Below are 20,033 nucleotides of genomic sequence, written 5' to 3' on the forward strand. Positions count from 1 at the left end.
TGTTTGTTATAACTAGTTAATTCATTTTAAGTCAGGATGGTCTCAATCTCCTGACCTCGTGATCCGCCCGTCTCGGCCTCCCAAAGTGCTGGGATTACAGGCTTGAGCCACCGCACCCGGCCTAGAAGTTCTTTAGGAGCTTTTTAAAGTAGTAAGATAGCCAGCAAAAATAGTTAGAGATAATAAAGAAATGTTTGTTATAACTAGTTAATTCATTTTAAGTCAAGATTATGCTGTAATAAACTTACTCTTTTCTTATTAATTAGTCAGATTTATACATATTTTGTAACTATTTCTAGACCTTATTAAATACTAATTTACCTGTTTGTAGAAGTTTAAAAGTAGTAGTATTAAATTATAATCAAGATTTATAATTATGATTTTGGGGCTTATAACTGCTGTGGCTATATCCATATATTTAGCATGATCCAACTATTTGGCTAGATCTTACAGTTGATGGCAAATCCTCTTTTAGCAGTGCAGCAATCAGCATAACTTTTTTCCAGAAATAGAACATAGTCTGCTTTAAATTCGGAAATGCTTCCTCTATGCCTTGTTGAGTCAGTAGAAATCTTACATCTTAAATATCAAGGTCAGAGATCCTAAAAATTGTCTTAGTTCTTGGAGTCTCGTACCTTGCAAAGGCTTTCTGTGCCTGCACCCAATAATAAACACTGTTGGCTTCATTGAGAGACTTTTGTTTTCAGTTTGTACAAAAATTCTGTGAGACTGTGTTTTAAAGCAAGAAATAATGTAAGAAAGATGTCTTGAGACCTCTGCCAATTTCCAAATTCATGAGTAGCATTGCAGAATATAATCTTACTCCCGTGAAATACAGTAAGAAACCACAACTAATTATGCCATTTGGTTCTTGAATGTATTCAAAACTTACCTTTTCTTAAATAGAACTGTGTCTTTCTTAGACCTCTTCTAAAATAACATAGGAATTGTAATTCCTACAATTCTTGGCTTTCTTTCAGGAATAATATTTACAAATATAGACAATTTAAGTTGCTGAGCTGTGTACTAAAGAAGATAATGATTAGAAAATCAAGTTGAGTTGTAAATACTCACCTGCTAAATGCTAGTTTTGTGGTGCTGTTAATAAGTACTTAGGCAAGATTATAAATTATTCAGGTCATGTAGCCTCAGAATTATTCTTGAATAGTAAAAATCATGAGCTTTAATTTTTTTTGTTTGTGGTGGGGACGGAGTCTTGCTGTGTCGCCCAGGCTAGAGTGCAGTGGCGCAATCTTGGCTCACTGCAACCTCCACTTCCTGGATTCAACTGATCCTCCTGCCTCAGCCTCCCAAGTAGCTGGGATTACAGACACGCACCACATGCCTGGCTAATTTTTGTATTTTTAGTAGAGACAGGGTTTCACCATGTTGGCCAGGCTGGTCTTGAACTCCTCACCTTGTGATCTGCCCGCCTCAGCCTCCCAAAGTGCTGCGATTGCAGGCATGAGCCACCACTCCTGGACTTAAATTTACAACTTAAATTCATGAATGCTAAGGTCCTGCTGTACCCATAGTAAAACTAAATAGAGAGATAATAAGGAAAAAATAAAATACATTTATTCATAGGCTTGTTTTGGTAGGCTTTTCTGTTATACACTAACATAATTGCTGTGTTGAAATTGGAAAATTTATGAAAGCTTAATTTACATGAAATTGTATAAGATTTACATTAGTGTTACAATCTACATAAAAATTTGTCTCATTGTAGTTTTATTTGCTTGCTTATTTTCAATAGGTAAAGTTCAGAATTTAAAAGATGTGAAAGCTTTATAGGCTCTCTCTCACAACACCCATTTCACCTCCATGGGGTAAAGATTTAACAGTTCTTATGTATCTTTCCAAAAGTACTTTAAAACTCTTACTTTAATAACTGTGACTGGTTATTTATATATTTACATACACACACACACACACACACACGTATCATTAGAATTAAGCTTAATTTTTAAATATCCCACTTTTTTATTATTAAAAGTTTCAGAGCTATAGAAAAGTGAGTACAAAAAAAGGCAATATACAATGAACATCCACATATCCTTGTCCCACTGTCACCAATTTTTAACGTTTTGCCACATTTGCTTTCTCTTTCTCAAGCTTAATTTTTAGCATATGTGCTTCATGCTAAGCTAATACTTAAAAGTAAACAAAACTTGGAAAATTGTTAAACTCAGAAATGGTGCCGCATACTTTCATATAATTTTGTAACTGAGTATATGTATAAAAGTATACATGTCTGTACTGTGTATTGATACTCCTACACCTATGTACTATGTATTGATAGGTCATAGCATCAGGTTTTGTTTCATAATAAAATGAGCCCTTTGTTTCATTTTTCAGCAATTCTAATTTGAGGATGCAAACCTAGATGGCTCCTAAAGGTTTTACAATATAAAAATGCCCATTTTAAAGATATCAATTCTGGTTATTTCTAGTAAGACCCTTAGATGTGTTTGTTTTACTTAAAAAAAATAACATTCTGTACTTTGACAGAGTTGAGAAGAAAGAACGAGCCCGATTAAAAACAGTGAAATTCAATTCTAAAACGAGAGATAAAGGGGTGAGTATTTGAAATCTCTACATTTTGATAATTCCTGTTTGAGCTACATTGTTAAAATAAAAAGGATTTTGCTATAGGAATCAATCATGATCAGTTCTTGCCATGGTGCTTTACAATAGTAGATACTTAAGTAAGCATTTGTTAAATTAAAGCAACCATTTCACAGACCCTTCCAAATTATCAAAACTATCATTCAGTATATTATTAACGACATACTTTTGGTCAAGCTTATTTTTATAAATGAAATGTATTTTACCTTCTTTCAACTTCCAATTAGAAATTTGCGGCCGGGCGCGGTGGCTCAAGCCTGTAATCCCAGCACTTTGGGAGGCCGAGACGGGCGGATCACAAGGTCAGGAGATCGAGACCATCCTGGCTAACACGGTGAAACCCCGTCTCTACTAAAAAAATACAAAAAACTAGCTGGGCGAGGTGGCGGGCGCCTGTAGTCCCAGCTACTCGGGAGGCTGAGGCAGGAAAACGGCATAAACCTGGGAGGCGAAGCTTGCAGTGAGCTGAGATCGCGCCACTGCACTCCAGCCTGGGCGACAGAGCGAGACTCCGTCTCAAAAAAAAAAAAAAAAGAAATTTGTGTTACTAGGCCGGGCATGGTGGCTCACGCCTGTAATCCCAGCACTTTGGGAGGCCAAGTCAGGCAGATCACCTGAGGTTAGGAGTTAGAGACCAACCTGGCCAACATGGCAAAGCCAAAAATACAAAAATTAGCGGGGCGTGGTGGCGAGCATCTGTAATCCCAGCTACTCTGGAGGCTGAGTCACAAGAATCACTTGAACCCGGGAGGCAGAGCTTGCATTGAGCCAAGATCGCACCACTGCGCTCTAGCCTGGGCGACAGAGTGAGACTCTGTCTCAAAAAAGAAAAAGAAATTTGTGTTACTAGTGTTAATCATGGCAGATAATTTAATAATGACCCTGCTAAGAAAATAGGCATTTCAGAAATGCTAAGTCATAATCTTAAGTTTACAAGTTGTTGCAAGCAAATTTTTGGAAATTTTTTTGTTCTTTCCCCACATTATTCCTGCTTTAATTTCTTAAGAGAATCTGTGTTTTAAATGTTGGAATCAATATGAAATTTTATTTGGCAGAAACAAAGTGCTAGTCATGAGGAGAAGTTTGTAGATGATCAAGAAAAAATCCATTAGCCAGGCTTGGTGGCATATGCCTGTAGTCACAGCTATTTGGGAGGCTGAGGCAAGATAATTGCTTGAGCACCAGAGGTCAAAGCTGCAGTGAGCCATAATTGCACCTCTGCACTCCAGCCTGGGCAGCAGAGGGAGATCCTGTCAAAAAAAAAAAAAGAAAAAAAAATATATCGAGGCTAGGCATGGCGGCTTACTCGTGTAACCCAGTACTTTAGGAGTCCAGGGTGGGAGGATCACTTGAGCCCAGGAGTTCGGTACCAGCCTGGACAACATAGCGAGACCCAATCTCTGAGAAAAAATAATGTAAAAAATTAGCCAGGCGTGAAGGCTTGTACCTGTAGTCCCAGCTGCTCCCGTGGCTGAAGTGGGAGGATTGCTTAAGCCCAGGACGTCCAGGCTGTAGTGAGCCATGATCATGCCACTGCTCTCCAGCCTGGGTGACACAGTGAGACCCTGTCTCAAAAAAAAAAAAAAGGAAAGAAATATATCACTTCTCTCATAATGTATTTTAGAAGTGTATTTATTTTTCCTTCACTTTAAGTCCTGCTTGCATCTAAATATTTGGGCTGTCAGTAGATGAGAAAGATGGTACAGGCTTCATCCCATATTGTGGATGTAATTGTTAATAATCCTGAACTCACTGCAGTGGAATATTCCAGCAGTAAGCCTGGAGACCAAACTGAATACATGTTCTGTAAATACCATTTATAGCAACGTTTTATGTTTGGGGTTTTTTTTTAAATGCTAAACAAAATTTTTTAATAAAAATTTTGATAATATTTGAAATGAATGTGGAATGTTAACTTAGCAAATAAATTTACTCTCTGAACATCTCTGGTATCACTAAGCACTCAGTCTTAAAGCTTTAAAATTTAAAAGATGAGAAATGTCTTTGGTTCAAGAAGTTAAATCTGAGAAAATTGTATGTTACATTCAGTTTTTTAGAAATGGTAAATTCCTTTAAAATTTACTTGTAGCTTTCAGAAAAATACCAAATTATATAGTGTGACCTGAAGTAATATTAAAATAGAAATTTGTATTAGAGGAAAAATCCCAGGTAAATGCTCAGGATTTGAAAAATGTGAATTTTTTTGCGCTTGTTTTATGTATATCTTTAAAAATGATTTAGTACAATATACCATCAATAAATTGAAAAAGGTTGCATGTTGTAACTTTTCTTTCATACTGTAAGAAGTTAACTGAATTAACGACGTGTTTAAATCTTAGTCTTGTTTGTTGACTGTAACCAACTTTATACAGAGTCACTGTGTTCTAACACAGCACCAAAGCTATGCATGATACTGAGTGGGGTAAAAATACGCTTGCCATTGATCAGAACTGCATTTCTTTCTATAATACCATTTCCTCCTCCTCCTCCTCCTCCTTTCCTTACATAGTTCTAGTGATTATGGACTTTATTTTTACTACAGACTTACAACATTTTAGTTTCTCACTAACATGTCTAACATTCATTTGGCTATTTTGAAATACTACATGTGGAAATTATGTATGTAGATATTTAATATATGCATCATGAATTTATGATATTTTATCAATTCTTATATTACACTGTCTCTCTTACAATATAGCGTTAATGGCAGTAAGTATTAAATGTAGTACTTTTGATTGAAAATACAGAGAAACTGGAGGTAGCAAGTCTTCAGTTTTGTGTTTTCCCCACACATTTTTGTCTTGGTTGCTTATGCTATTTTTTTCACCTTTAATAAGTTCTTCACCAGGAGGATATTAAATGTGATACAATTAATACATTTCTTAACTAACAAGCATTTCTCTCTGTCCTATATTATGATATCTTTATGATATCTCATTTTGGCTAACTGCAAAGATAAGAAGAATCAGACATTTTAAACTTCATGTTTCTTTTGGTTGTTTGCTGTGAAACTGACTCTGACCACTATAGATGCAGTAAGAGGGATGAATACACTTTTATAAAAAACACATCAGTTGTATCAGATATAAAAATTATTGCTAAATTCAAAACCATTGAGTCTTATGAACGAAAAGATTTAGTTTTTCCCTAAATTAGATTACCATAATTTTTTCTGCTAAAACACTTTCTCCTCTTTCTCCTTTCTAAAATTTGGATTTGAACAAAGATTTTTATTCAAATAATGCTACTTGACAGTTTATAAAATAGTTACAAGCCCAGATTTCCCCACAATACTTTTTCTGTTGATTGAATTTTTAACTTCTACTTAGAGTTCTTTTTTATCTAGTTCCTCAGAGCCTTCAAACTTTAAGATTGATTTCAAGACAGTCTGCTTGGCTAATGAACTGTGAACTTATTAATCCTGAATTAATTATATGAAAAGGTAAAAATAAAAGTTTAACCTTGTTTTTATAAAGATCTTTATCAGAATAAGTCTTCTCAAGTCATAGAATTTGAGCTAAAAGTCACTTTAATCCACTTCACTTTTTTTTTTTTTAATTTAAAGAAAAGTTCTCACTCTGTCACCCAGGTTGGAATGCAATGGTGTGATCATAGCTCATTGTAGCCTCAAACTCCTGGGTTCAAGCGATCCTCCTGCCTCAGTCTTCTAAGTAGCTGAGACTACAGTCGCACACCCCCACTCCCAGCTAATTTTTTTGTTGTTGTTGAGATGGGATTTCGCCATGTTGCCTAGGCTGGTTTTGAACTCCTGGCCTCAAGCAATCCTCCTGCCTTGGCCTACTAAAGTGCTGGGATTACAGATGTGAGCCACCGCACCTGGCTACTTCACCCTAATCACCTGGCATCGCATGCGTAAAATAAGGACATGCTAAAAACACGCTGTTCATGTCAATACGCTTCAAAATAATGAAAAATGCAGCATCTTAAAATGTGTATAAACTCATAAAGATCAGAACAAAAAAATTCTATTCTTTATATTTTTCTCTTCCCCCTCCAAAAACTAATAATTCTTAGTGTCACTGGTAGGTAAACCTGTTTCCTTCCAAACATGAACGCCTATGACAGAGAAATAACAAACGAAGCCATTTCTCTTTGATAGCCTCATCATTCTTGTGCCACATACTCTTAAATATATGAATGTACAAATGGGATATTCAAGGAAAAACTTATTTCCAACATGTGTGCAATAAGAGACATCAGATCAACTGCTCAACTCCCACATTACAATTACATATAAACTGTTAGAATCTTAATTGCCTTGTGGCTTTGGTGGACACCAGACTTTTTATTCCCTGTGAAGGACATGGTGCCAATGATTGGATGTGGTTCTATGTTATTTATGTATACTTTTTTAAATAAGTAGGGTAGAACTTAAGAATAAATAAGTCAGTACTGATAGCATTCACGTTGGTCAGGAGACTTCTGACTCTTCTTGCTTGGCTAGAGATGGCATTGATAAATCTCTTGCTGGACTCTGTGCTTGATGGGCCTTTTAGTTTTCTTCCCATTTTCTGGCTCATAAGCATTTAGTTACCTTTTATCCTCTTCCAAAAAAAAAAAAAAAATTGTTTGTTTTTAAATATTCAGCATTAGCAACTTTCTCATAATCATTTTGGTTTACTTTTTAAACAATGACTTTTCTGTTAGCTCATCATAGCCAAAAAAAAGAGATAAAGGAATAACTATGGTCAGGCCAAAATAAAACGAAGATTACTTCCTAATGAATAAAACGTAATTGAGCAGCAAAGTAGCATTAAATATCTTTTGCTGTAGAGCACATAATACTTGGAAATTTTTCTGGAAAAATGTAGATTAGTATAAACAAATGTTAGCTTCGTTTGTACTGTAGTAGTAACTGATTTGCCTTTTTTTGTCAAGTAGCATTTTTATTTTTAGGTATAAATGAACTACGCTCTTTGAAATTCTTAAGTATTTTCAGTTGCAAAATGTTAGAATTTATTCAAAAGTAGAAATTCACTTTACATGAGATTAAAGTAAAAATCATATACAAACTGCACACTGTGGTCATAGGAGTCAGCTTCCACAGAGCTGCTAGGCTGGGCCTTTGTACACACAGACAGTAGACATCCCTTTGTTTTGCCCCTCCTTCTCTTCTTCAGCAGTCATTCAATGACAAGCGTAAAAAGAACCTCTTTTCCCGAAAATTCCCCTTCTACAAGAACAAGGACCAGAGTGAGCAGGAAACAAGTGATGCTGACCGTAAGTATGTGGATCCAGTGGTCAACTGAAAATAAAATGGAGAGGGACCTACTGCCCTGCAGTTGGTTGTTACCATGGAGACAGTTTCAAGAGCTGCAGCAGGTTGCTAATTGTCTTCAAGGGCAACTTAACAGATATAAATTAATTTGTATGCCTATCTTAACTTTTTCTGGTACCTTAGGAATTCTTAATTTAAAGCAAACATTATTTTCCAGTTATATGTTTATAATTTGAACATATAAATATGTACAAATCAATGCAATTATTTGAAGGAAAGATTTTTATGAAAAACACTTCACATTCATACATTCAAAGAATATTTTAGAGGTGGAACATGAATACATGAGAAGCTACCTGTTGATTTCTAGGTATAACATTGCGAGTCTTTGATACTGGATTCTCTGGAATCATTCCATTTTATCCTATTTCTTCATTATATGTAGACCATCTGGATTTTACTTTTAAAATAGCAAGAAATGGTCTAAAATTTTGCTTCTCGCCCTGAATCAGCCTTCCTGCTAGAACTTTCATTCTTTTGGTAGATTACAGTTAGCAGCTAGCTCATTTCAAAGTTCTAGAAATCTGTAAAAATGCTCTGTAAGATAGATGTACCTGTAATGGTCTTGGAACTGTCTCCTACTGTAGCACCAATTTCATGCATTACTGACAACTATTTTCTTTGATTATCTTTTTATTGCTTGCTCTCTGGGGACTACCCTCTACAGGAGATCCCTGACGACATGGGATCAAAAGGCCTGAGTAAGTGATCAAAATACTCCCAAGTTATTTTTTAACCTCCATCTACAGACCTACCTTATTCAGATACGTTTGGAGATTCATGGTAGTGCCTTTCTGGCATAAGGAGGTGTATGATTTAGATTGCTTTTAGAATTTGCATGTTTATCACATGCTTGGGACTTTTATTTCTGTAATACATAATTTTTGTTTTTATTTTTGTTTTTCACATGTCATTTGAAAAATGCTCATAACTATATTTTCCTTTTTGTAATTTTTATGACAGTTACTTTTGCTAGGAACTTTTAAAATATAAAAATTTTTAAGATTTTGTTAAGTGTACCCTCATTATTAGAATGTAGAAATATGCTTCCTTGGAGTTTTATGTTCCCCCTTTTTTTCTGTTAAAATAATCTAAAATTATTTTGATTATGTGTTAGAAAAGCATTGCTATAATATAAAAACATAAAACACAATAGAATACTATGCAAGTAGCAGTTTATTGAGGGGATAAGTTGTGTATCTCTTTTTTTTTTTTGAGAAAGTTGTAAGTTACCACCGGAGTATAAGAACTATTTTGTTTTTCCTTTAGCTAAGATGTTGCCTTTGTTTTTGATTTTTGTTGCTGCTGTTCTTGTTTAATTTTCTAGCTAGTTACTTAATCTTCATGTAAAGCTTCACACAGGTTCTAGTATGTAGAAGTCATTCAATACATGTTGGAATGAATGAATGAAGCAAGAAGCCATTTTAGCAAATAAAATTTTTAATTTGCACGTGTTTTCAAATTGCTTAACTATGAAAATTTACCAAACATTACTGAGTAACTTGAGGTTACAGTGACTCATAGAAGTAATCTTTTAATCTCATGTTTTCTAAATGGTTCTTTCTGTTTAGATTATTAAACATTTTGAAACTTCTTTGTTAACTCATTGATCATTAAACGTATAGCCAATATCTTCTAACTTTCTAAGACCTACATTAATAAGCATTAAATTTTACATGAGGCATTTTTCTGATTTATGCTAAGTTTATACTGGAATTTTAATCTAAACTGTAGGTACTTTTATTTCAACCGTAGTGATTTAAGTTTGTATTAGATTGAGGACAGTGTGTTTATGTACAACTCTTTCTGTTAGACACACTTTGTTATTTCTGCAGGTGCCTTTATAGGATTTAGTAAGGACCACAGATTTCCTATCAGTAGTGGCACGCATTGTTTAATCTCTTATGTTTGGGGAAAATTATCAATGAAAACCTCTAAAACTGGAAGATACTACCACAGTTTATGTATGCAATAGAATTTATTTTGAGATTGATAACATACTTTAGAGGTGGTATGGATCAACAAATGGACCCATAGATTTTTCTTATCTGTTAAGTGAACAGAGACATAGGAAACTCTTAGAAAAAGAAACTAAATGAAGAATTTGGTTCCCATATTGATGTTACAATACATGATAATTATACCTTGACCCTATATCTCTGGTTCTAATTGAAGATTGGGACTTTGAAAGAGAAATAATATGAAAAATAGTAACTGATTATCAGACAACATTATTCAGAAAAATATTTTATTTTCTGGAGAGTGACCTAAGATCCCTTGAATAATAGATTTCTGTGCTTCATCTCACAGGAATTAAAAGAATTTATTCACCTGGTAACTTGATCATCAGATCAAGATTTTATTCAGAAAATGTTGGAGAAGACAGAAAAATATCAGTAAAATTCTAGAACTGGATATGATGGAGGTTATCACATAAAATAGATGACATAAGGCAGTTGACAAGGTGCCCATGATTATATAGTAGTAAATACTGGGAAGAAGGATGTGTTCAAGGACATTACGTGAGGCCTCAGTTGCTTATATTCTAAAGTTAAGAATATAGGGCATAAACTAAGCAAAATCTTGAGAGACTTTAATATAAGAAAATAAATGCAACTTAATATAGGTAGTCATCAGGCCTTACTGGAACAAAACTCAAAGAACCCCAAGCAGAGGTTAAGTTACTCCAGGGAACCCCACCTATTGAAGAGACACAGAATAACACTAGAATATCAAGAAAAAAATGTATATCTGCTGTAAATTCATACAACCTATGAAAAATGGGGTATTTAATTGAAGAGCAGAGAAACAGAAGTGATACCATAGAATGCTTTGTATAGACATGAATTCATTTGTTCTTGATTCTGAGAAGAAGAGAGTCAGGTAAATTATTTATTTGCCCTGTTGACAGTAGCAAAAACAGAGAAATTGTTTTATCAAACCTAATTTTGCTAAACAGAACTAATGAGAGTACGATGGAAGTTTGGGAGAATGCAACTAAATCATCATTTGTGAAAAGCTAGAAATAAAAGCCTGTGCAGCTTTTATGCTTTAAAGGAGGTAACTTTGAAAAAGCTCAGGGGACTAAAACTAGGTAAGATTCCTTTAACAGAGACTGAAAGGAAACATAACTCGATAAAAGATACATAAGGTACTCAGAAGTAAAATTATGACGTAAGATTTGAGACAAGGTTTGTTCTTATTACATGTAGCCTTTCCATTTTTACAACTTTCCATTTTGTACAACACCTCAAAAATTTCCTCAGGCACATAGGTTTCCTGCTACATATGTCTTTTCTTTCTTCTCATTTTAAAGACGTACACATAGTTGTGCAGAGCTTGTAAATGCCAAAAATAGACTTATCTTCATTTGCATTACGAATAGGATGTGAGAGTGGTATCATTGCTTCAGATTGATGATGTAGTATTAGAGGAGAGCCAGAAGAGAAACATGATATACTCTTTCAGGAAGAAACGTTTGAGTACAATGATAAAACTCGGTTAGAGAGATTTGAACTAGATCTGTTCATCAAACATCATAATCAGTCTGGGCACGGTGACTCATGCCTGTAATCCCAGCACTTTGGGAGGCTGAGGCCAGCAGATCACCTGAGGTCAGGAATTCGAGACCAGCCTGGCCAACATGGCAAAACCCCGTCTCTACTAAAAGTACAAAAATTAGCCAGGCATGGTGGTGCACACCTGTAATCCAAGCTACTCAGGAGGCTGAGGCAGGAGAATCACTTGAAGCTGGGAGGTGAAGGTTGCAGTGAGCCGAGATCACGCCACTGCTCTCCAGCCTGGGTGACGTAGCAAGACTCCATCTTTTTTAAAAAAAAAAAAAAAAAGCTATCAAAAACAAAATAAAAATAAAAACTTGAAGAATGTGTTTGTATCATGTATGCCACAGGGATAATACCTTTACACTATTTAACAGGTAATAAGAAACAAGCTAACTCTCCATTAGAAAGCTGGACAAGAGTGCTCAAAAGATGAGCAGATGAAATAAGCATATGAAAAATGTTTAATTCCTAGTAGTGATAAGCAAAATGATGTTTCACCCGTCACTTTGCAGACTTTTGTTTAAAAGGAAAACCTGTGACGAAGGGAGTTCTGCTGAAGCCTGCTTTTAATGTGTCACAATTAGGAGTGTAAACCGGCACAGCCTTTGTGAAAAGCACATCTTTTGACCCACTAAATACTCTTCAAAGAATTTATCCTAAGGATGTAATTAGAGATAGAGATAAAGCCTTATATATTAGAATGCTTATTATAATATTATTTAGTAATAACAGCAAAATAAAAAATTAAAAACGTGGCAAAATGCCTTACAATTAGGAAGTGCCTGATACAGTATGATTTATCCATACTATGTAATATTCCATAACCATCAAAAATCATATTTAAAGATAATGACATGGGGAAATGCTCACTATATATGAAAAAAATAAAATATGAAACTACACATATTGTCTCAGTCTTATAAATAAACATATGTTTGGAGCTATTTTAAATAGTGTTACTTTGAACATTCTTAACGCATGTCTTGTGGTAAGCATATATATGCCTTTCTGTTGGGGAAATAGCTAGGAAAGGAATTGCTGGGTCATATAGATACACTTTTGTCCAGCCTTAGTAGATATTGCCAGTTTTCCCAAGTAGTTTTCCCAGTTGGCCCGTTCCTAGTATATGAACCCCCGTTGCTGCATATCGTTGTCCATGCTTGACGTGTCTGTTTTGTGTTTTCACTTTAGCCATTCTGGTGGATGGTAGAGACACCCTTTGTGGTTTTAATTTGCGTTTCCCTGACAAGTAATTAACTTGAACACTTTTCTGTATGTTTATTGGTTATTTGACTGTCTTCTTTGGGAAAATGCTTTTACAAGGAACATTTTCAATTATCAGAAGAAAAACATTTTATTTTTCTAGTAACATTCCAAACAATGATGATGATGCTGTTCCAAGGACCATACTTTGAGTAGTGAGGTTTTATTGTAGAAGAGCTAAGTAGGATGATATTTGAAAGAACTTGCAGAGTTTGATTGTTGTATAGCTTTTGGCAGTCTTAGAGGGTTTAAGGTGAGTAGAAGAAATCCCAAAAAAAACAGATAGTGAAGAGATTTTGGTAACTTAAACTTTTTATTATATAAATATCAGATACATTCAATAGTAGAAGAGTAGTAAAAATAAACCCTGCAAGTATTTGTTTATCCAGCTTTCATAATTGTCAACTGAAAATTTACCAATTCTGTTTCTTCTGTACTCCCACTTATACTCCCCTCCCTTCACCCCATTGCAATAACTAATTTTTCTTTAGTTTACAAACTAGAGATGGCAGAGGGTGATACCAATGCTAATATAAACAGAATAACTCTTTTTTTTAATATGGCGTGTTTCTGGGAATGAAATTTAAGGAAATAGGACAAAAAGTTAAAAGGTATATATAAATGAAGACATTCATAATTGTTGATACTTGTGAAAAACGGTTTAAAGCAAATAAAAATATCTAAATAATAAATAGCAAGGTAAATAATTTATCAATCTAATAGAATATTATACACCAATTTTAAAGTATTGCTATCAAGCCCATGTGGTGACATAGAAAGAAATATTTTAACATAAGCTTTTAAAAAACCTACCATTTGACCAGGTGCGGTGGCTCAAGCCTGTAATCCCAGCACTTTGGGAGGCCGAGTCAGGTGGATCTCCTGAGATCAGGAGTTCAAGACCAGCCTAACCAACATGGCGAAACCCGGTCTCTACTAAAAATACAAAAATTTGGGTGTGGTGGTGCACACCTGTAATCCCAGCTACTCAGGAGGCTGAGGCAGGAGAATAGCTTGAACCCGGGAGGCGGAGGTTGTAGAGAGCCGAGATCTTGCCACTGCACTCCAGCCTGGGGAACAGAGCAAGACTCCATCTCAAAAAAAAAGAAAAACCTACCATTTTACATGTGCTTACATATATTAGTGAATAATTCTTGCAATTTTTAAAGTCCTTGCTTTATTTAAAATGTATGTAATCATGATTAAGAAAGTTATATCTTGTCTTTGAAAGTTAGAATAACAGACTTATTTTTCATTATGATAGCAGTTCAAAAATCTTATTTAATTTGAAATCTTAAGTTCAACCATTCACTGTACGTTTTAATAGTGATACTTGATTTTAGGAGACTCTGTGAGTGGTATAGTATAGCAGATACTTATCTTCAAACTTTTTTCTTTTTTGTTTTTGTTTCTTAGGGACAGGATCTCACACTGTCACTCACGCTGGAGTGCGGTGGTATGTTCATAGCTCACTGCAGCCTGGAACCCTTTGGCTTGAGTGGTCTTCCCACCTTAACCTCCTGAAGAGCTAGAATTACAGACATGCACCACCAAGCCCAGCACTTTTTTTTTTTTTTTTTTTTCCCCAGACAGTGTCTCTCCATGTTACCCAAGCTGATCTCGAACTCCTGGTCTTAAGTGATCCTCCTGCCTCACCTTCGCAAAGTGCTGGGATTACAGGCGTGTGCCACCATGCCCAGCCTCAAACTTTTTTTTACCTTAAAAATTTTATTTCCACCCAGGCGCAGTGGCTCATGCCTGTAATCTCAGCACTTTGGGAGGCCAAGGCAGACAGATCACTTGATCTCAGGAGTTCAGTATCAGCCTGGCCAACATGGTGAAACCAGTCTCTACTAAAAATAGAACAAGTAGCTGGGCGTGGTGCTATACACCTGTAGTGCCAGGTACTCAGGTGTCTGAGACACAAGAATTGAATTGCTTAAACCTAGGAGGCAGAGGTTGCAGTGAGCTGAGATCGTGCCACTGCACTCCAACCTGGGCAACAAAGGAAGACTGTCTCAAAAAAAGAGACTGTCTCAGAAAAAAGAAAAAAAGAAATTTCCAGCTATGTGGTGTGGTGGTTCACACTTGTAATCCCAGCACTTTGGGAAGCTGAAATGGGAGGATCCCTTGAGGCCTGGAGTTTGAGACCAGTCTGGGCAACATGGTTGAGACTTGTCTCTTTTATTAAAAAAACAAAATTTTAGCAGTGCATGGTGGTACATACCTGAAGTCCCAGCCACTCTGGGCTAAGATGGGAGGATCACAGAAGCCCAGGAGAGGAGGTGGAGGCTGCAGTGAGCTATAGTCATACCACTGCACTCCTACCTGAGCAACAGAGTGAGGCCCTGTCCCTTTAATTTAAAAAAAAAAAAAGTTAAAATAAAAATGTCAGTTTCCCTGTCTCGTTGAAAGTTTTATTTTTATTTTTTAGAAATAAATCTATTAGTCTTTGTTTAATGCAAGGGGGATATTTATTGAGAGAATACTTGAGATCACATTTACATGGATGAGGAGCGTGCCTGTGGTTTACTAAGCAATGAAGTCGTGAAACGGGTCACCTTTAAGGAGGGGACAGGCAGTTTTTGGCTGGGTGTGTTTGTTTTCATTGTCTTTTTTATGTTTTGCAAAGCAGCCACTGTCAGTCTTATCAAAGCAGAGTTTCTAAGAAATATTAGTTGGTTTTAAAATGCAGTGCCACCATTGGTGCATTCCCTTCCAGCCGAGACATTTGAATTTATGACTTCTAAAATCCTTTATCTGTATGATCTCAGAAACATGGATTTTCATCTTCAGAAACAGGAGTGAAGCTGGACTGAAAATAAGATGATCTCTTTATTTTTAATTACAAAGACATCCCTTCATTAAAATGGGCATCTATCTGCTTAAATAGTTTGTCCCCTTTGCCAGTTACTGCCGTTTCAAAAACTGAAATAGTGCCAACTATTTTCTCCATTGGGTTTTATGTCTACATTTGGACTAATTCAGGATCACTTTGCCCTTTTGACATATTCTAGTTGCTATTTATAATAGATTTGTTCAGAAACTGTGTTGTACAAAAATAAGACATTGTCCTTAATTACAGGTGTTTTCCTTTGCTAATATTTATTATTTGAAAAAAATAATATTTTTAAAGAAAATAAAAAATGCTTTTAAAAAATTATTTTGTTATGTATGGCTTATATCGCAACATTTTATTTTGATTATTTGCTTTTTAAACTCATGACACTGTTTTCTTTACTTTTTTTCATTGTCCTGCAATTTCAGAGCATGTAACTTCTAATGCCAGCGATAGTGAAAGTAGTTACCGTAAGTGTCTTAAGTTACTTGTTCTTTTGTAATCTCGAGTAATACATCCTCTGCGGGGGTGGAGGGATTCTTAGTGATACGTTCTAAAAACTTACAGTTATATGATCTTTATTTTAAAATCAGGGAGAGACAAGTAAAATTCTGTACTTGAAAAATAAAATCATACTATATATGTAGAGGTTAATTTATAAAATTTTAATATAATACTAAAAACAGTTTAGTATTATTAGTGTACATGATACATATGTATATGTATTTTTTATAAGAAGCAAATAGTTAAATGAGGGAAAACTTGTATTTTGACATTCTGTTTAATAATTCTGTTTTTAACATGAGCACTAAAACAGTATTTTTCAGTAATGCTAAATTATCATTAGCTTTATTTCCTTTTTTATTCTTTGTCATCGGTACTGATCTGGGTCAAGTTATTGTTTATCATCAGCACTCGGTGAACAGAAGAAATAAGGGAATATTTTCAGTGATTGCCCGAAAAATAATACTAATTTCTCTTTTGCTGTTTTATATTCTTGGTTTTATTAAGTGAACTGCACAAGCATGTGATGTTTTAAACAGACTTGGGGCATGGGAGAAGGGGTGGGTACATAATATCAGTTGTAGCACCTTAAAAATTAAAATTGCTTTTCTAACTTTCTTTTTTTACTGCTGTCTAATATGAAAGTAATCTTGATTACAGATGAGTATGGCTGCTCAAAAGGTCCATCCTGTTAATATCAGTCCCTAATACTTTTTCATGTTGACAGTATATACTTTTAACCATCATTCATTTGGTTGATTATTTTTCTACATAGTAGTTACTTAATGATTTTTTTTTGGTGTGGAAATGATTTCCTATATTTCAGCATTTTATTGCTTATAACCAGAACACACTATAGGGTAGTTGAGTGGCTTTCTAGGCTAAAAAGAGGTAATGAAAGTATATACTGTCTGTCTTACCATTTGCATGAATTATTAAGGTGTGAAATATTCAAATTGCATGTGTTTGCTAGTATGTAAGCCATGTTTTACATCCAGTACTTTAAAAAACAGCTTATAAAATACCAGTTTTATATACTTTAATAATAAAATTGAAAACAAATAAATACACACTTTTAAAGCAGAAAAGAATGTTTATGCCAATGTATGGGTTTAAAAGACCTACAGCTACATACATATAATATAAACCAATCGCAAAATTCCTGGTAAAATTGTTATAGGATCTTGATAATTAAAGAGAAAATCTTCAAATACATTATCCAATATTGATTGCTTTCATTGAACCACTTGAGTTAACATAGTCTTTTCTAATTTTCGGTGTGGGGTGAGGGGGGTGTGTGTTATTTTAAAACTAGAGTTTTTGGCCGGGCGTGGTGGTTCATGCCTATAATCCCAGCACTTTGGGAGGCCAAGGCAGGCAGATCACCTGAGGTTGGGAGTTCAAGACCAGCCTCACACAGAGAAACCCCATCTCTACTAAAAATACAAAATTAGCTGGGCACGGTGGCGCATGTCTGTAATCCCAGCTACTCGGGAGGCTGAGGCAGGAGAACCGCTTGAACCCGGGAGGTGGAGGTTGCCATGAACTGAGATCGCACCATTGCACACCAGCCTGGCAACAAGAGCAAAACTCCATCTCAAAAAAAAAAAAAAAACAACTCTTAGAGTTTTTAACTCTTTTTATTTCTTTACACTGAATTCAGGTATAATTTGTAGACTCTTTCATTTAGAATATTTCCTAAGCTGTGAACCTTTGATTTAACCTTTAGAAGCTTTAACTTCTTGTGCTTTTAAGGTCAAAGCGAATATATTTATCTCCTTTACTATCACTGTGGTTTATTTTATTGGAAGGATTTAGTTTTATCTAAAGCTCTTTTTGACTCACATTAAATTTATTATTTTTTACAAAGTTGAGTTAGTGAATTTTTTCATCAGTGAAATAGTAACAGTAGTTTTACCTTTGCATTTATAATTTTTAATTTTACGATGTAATTATTTTAAAAATAAAATATACTGTATTCAATATTATAGTTGGTGGAACTAAAAAAGTAGCATGTTTTTAATAGTAACAAGTTACTTAATATGTATATAGATGATAGATAGATATATAAACTGCTCATTAAAGCATTAATCTTTAACAGATTTAATATTTCTTAGATTCTAAGTAAATATTTCTTAGATTCTAAATAAACATAGCATCACAAATGAAGATTTTTAGATTTGATTATCTATCAAATATAATATTGATTAAATAGCCCATTTGTATTTTGTTTTACATTTAGCAAACTCACTTTTATGACTTTATAATTTCCCCCCCCTTTTTTTTTTTTTTTTTTTTTAACTAAATCTTGCCATAAAGTACCTTTCCATACCTTTGCCGTTTTCTCAGGAAAGTTGTAGTAATGTCTAACATTGTTCTTGAAGAATTAGACGAGCATCAATTATCTGGACACATTTTTCATCTGTGCCTTCACTTTCTAATAGGTGGTCAAGAAGAATACGTCTTATCTTATGAACCAGTGAACCAACAAGAAGGTTTGTGAAGACTATTGATGTTTTATAATCTTCTAGAAGAATATACTTTTTAATTTGGAGGAAAAAAGTCTAATACCCCCAAAAAATGTTATATTAGAATTTTTTTTACTACATTTATATGCAGAAACTTACTACATGTGTTTATGAAACATAGGTTACTCCACAGTATATTAGAATCTAGTCATTTCATATTGACTTTTATATTTGTGTTTTATTTCCTAAGCAACTTCGTTCCAGTGTTCTTGTTAGCATCACTATCTTCCAAATAACCCTTTTTTGAAAATCTTGGAAGCATCTTTGAGCCTTCTCCGTTCCTCCTCCTCCTCATCCAGTTAGGTTCCGGGCACTGTTTATTCTACTTCTTTCTTATTTATGACCTTCTTTTCATCCCTTCTCTCACAGTGTTAGTTCTCAGTCTCACTACCAATCTCCATTCTTCCAGCATGACCCCATACAACCCAGAGTTCATACTTCTGTTAGATCATCTTTTTAGAACACTACTACTGGGATTATATCACTTCCCACATCCAATTTCTTTTCTGCCCTTCTTTGCTCTGCTTCCTTACAATTTCTACTTCAGAGCCATCTGTAAAACACTACACTTTATGCTTTGATTTGCAATGTAAAGAAACATTATCTGCTAACATACCAAATTTAACTTGGTTGATTTATCAATATGACTTCTAACAAGACTGAGTAGAGTTTAAGATCTTAGTCAAGATTATAAAAGAGCAAGTTATGCATCTTTGGTTGATGGTAGAGTGAGATGGAGAAAGAAGAAAAAAAATGTTTAAAACAGTTAAGGATATTTTTGTTCTGTAGTGAAATAAAATACATTGATATTTGTTGACTGTTTATTCCTTTTAACGTGCAGTTTATCTTTATAGTTAATTACACTCGGCCAGTGATCATACTGGGACCCATGAAAGACCGGATCAATGACGACTTGATCTCAGAATTTCCCGACAAATTTGGATCCTGTGTCCCTCGTGAGTAAACCAGACAAAAACATTTCATTGTTACTCTTAACAATGCCTGTCACTGTGTGTGGGAAGAATAGGTAGAACCATTTTTTAACGGTTTGTACCTATTTTATCAGTTACTCTTCCATCCTCCATATTGTTGTCCTTTCTCAGATTTAAATTAATCTGTTGAACTTTACAAAACAATGATATAAGTAGAAAATGGATTTATTGTGGGGTTTTTTTTAATATTAAACACTTCCCCAAGTTTTTTTCTGTTAAAGATACAACTAGACCAAAACGAGATTATGAGGTAGACGGAAGAGATTATCATTTTGTGACTTCAAGAGAGCAGATGGAAAAAGATATCCAGGAACATAAATTCATCGAAGCTGGCCAGTATAACAATCATCTGTATGGAACAAGTGTTCAGTCTGTGCGAGAAGTAGCAGAAAAGGTAAGCATCAGACTAATCCC

At 34.7% G+C, this 20,033-nt stretch overlaps 1 protein-coding gene across 8 annotated transcripts in view; it reads left to right on the forward strand.

The window, feature by feature from the left end:
• DLG1 (discs, large homolog 1 (Drosophila)) overlaps positions 1-20,033 on the forward strand; it is a 292,696-nt gene that overhangs the window by 251,395 nt on the left and 21,268 nt on the right. For 3 of the 8 annotated variants that reach the window (XM_011988972.1, XM_011988973.1, XM_011988977.1), the window contains 6 exons: positions 2,512-2,578; positions 8,598-8,631; positions 16,024-16,065; positions 18,544-18,594; positions 19,482-19,583; positions 19,841-20,013. In XM_011988972.1, coding sequence (XP_011844362.1) covers positions 2,512-2,578; positions 8,598-8,631; positions 16,024-16,065; positions 18,544-18,594; positions 19,482-19,583; positions 19,841-20,013 — 469 coding nt within the window. Of the gene's footprint in view, positions 1-2,511; positions 2,579-7,772; positions 7,873-8,597; positions 8,632-16,023; positions 16,066-16,744; positions 16,781-18,543; positions 18,595-19,481; positions 19,584-19,840; positions 20,014-20,033 lie in introns of all 8 variants that reach the window. The other 5 variants (XM_011988976.1, XM_011988975.1, XM_011988970.1 and 2 more) reach the window with 3 other exon arrangements.

This window comes from Mandrillus leucophaeus, unplaced genomic scaffold (assembly GCF_000951045.1).
Source record: "Mandrillus leucophaeus isolate KB7577 unplaced genomic scaffold, Mleu.le_1.0 Scaffold342, whole genome shotgun sequence".
NCBI lineage: Eukaryota > Metazoa > Chordata > Mammalia > Primates > Cercopithecidae > Mandrillus > Mandrillus leucophaeus.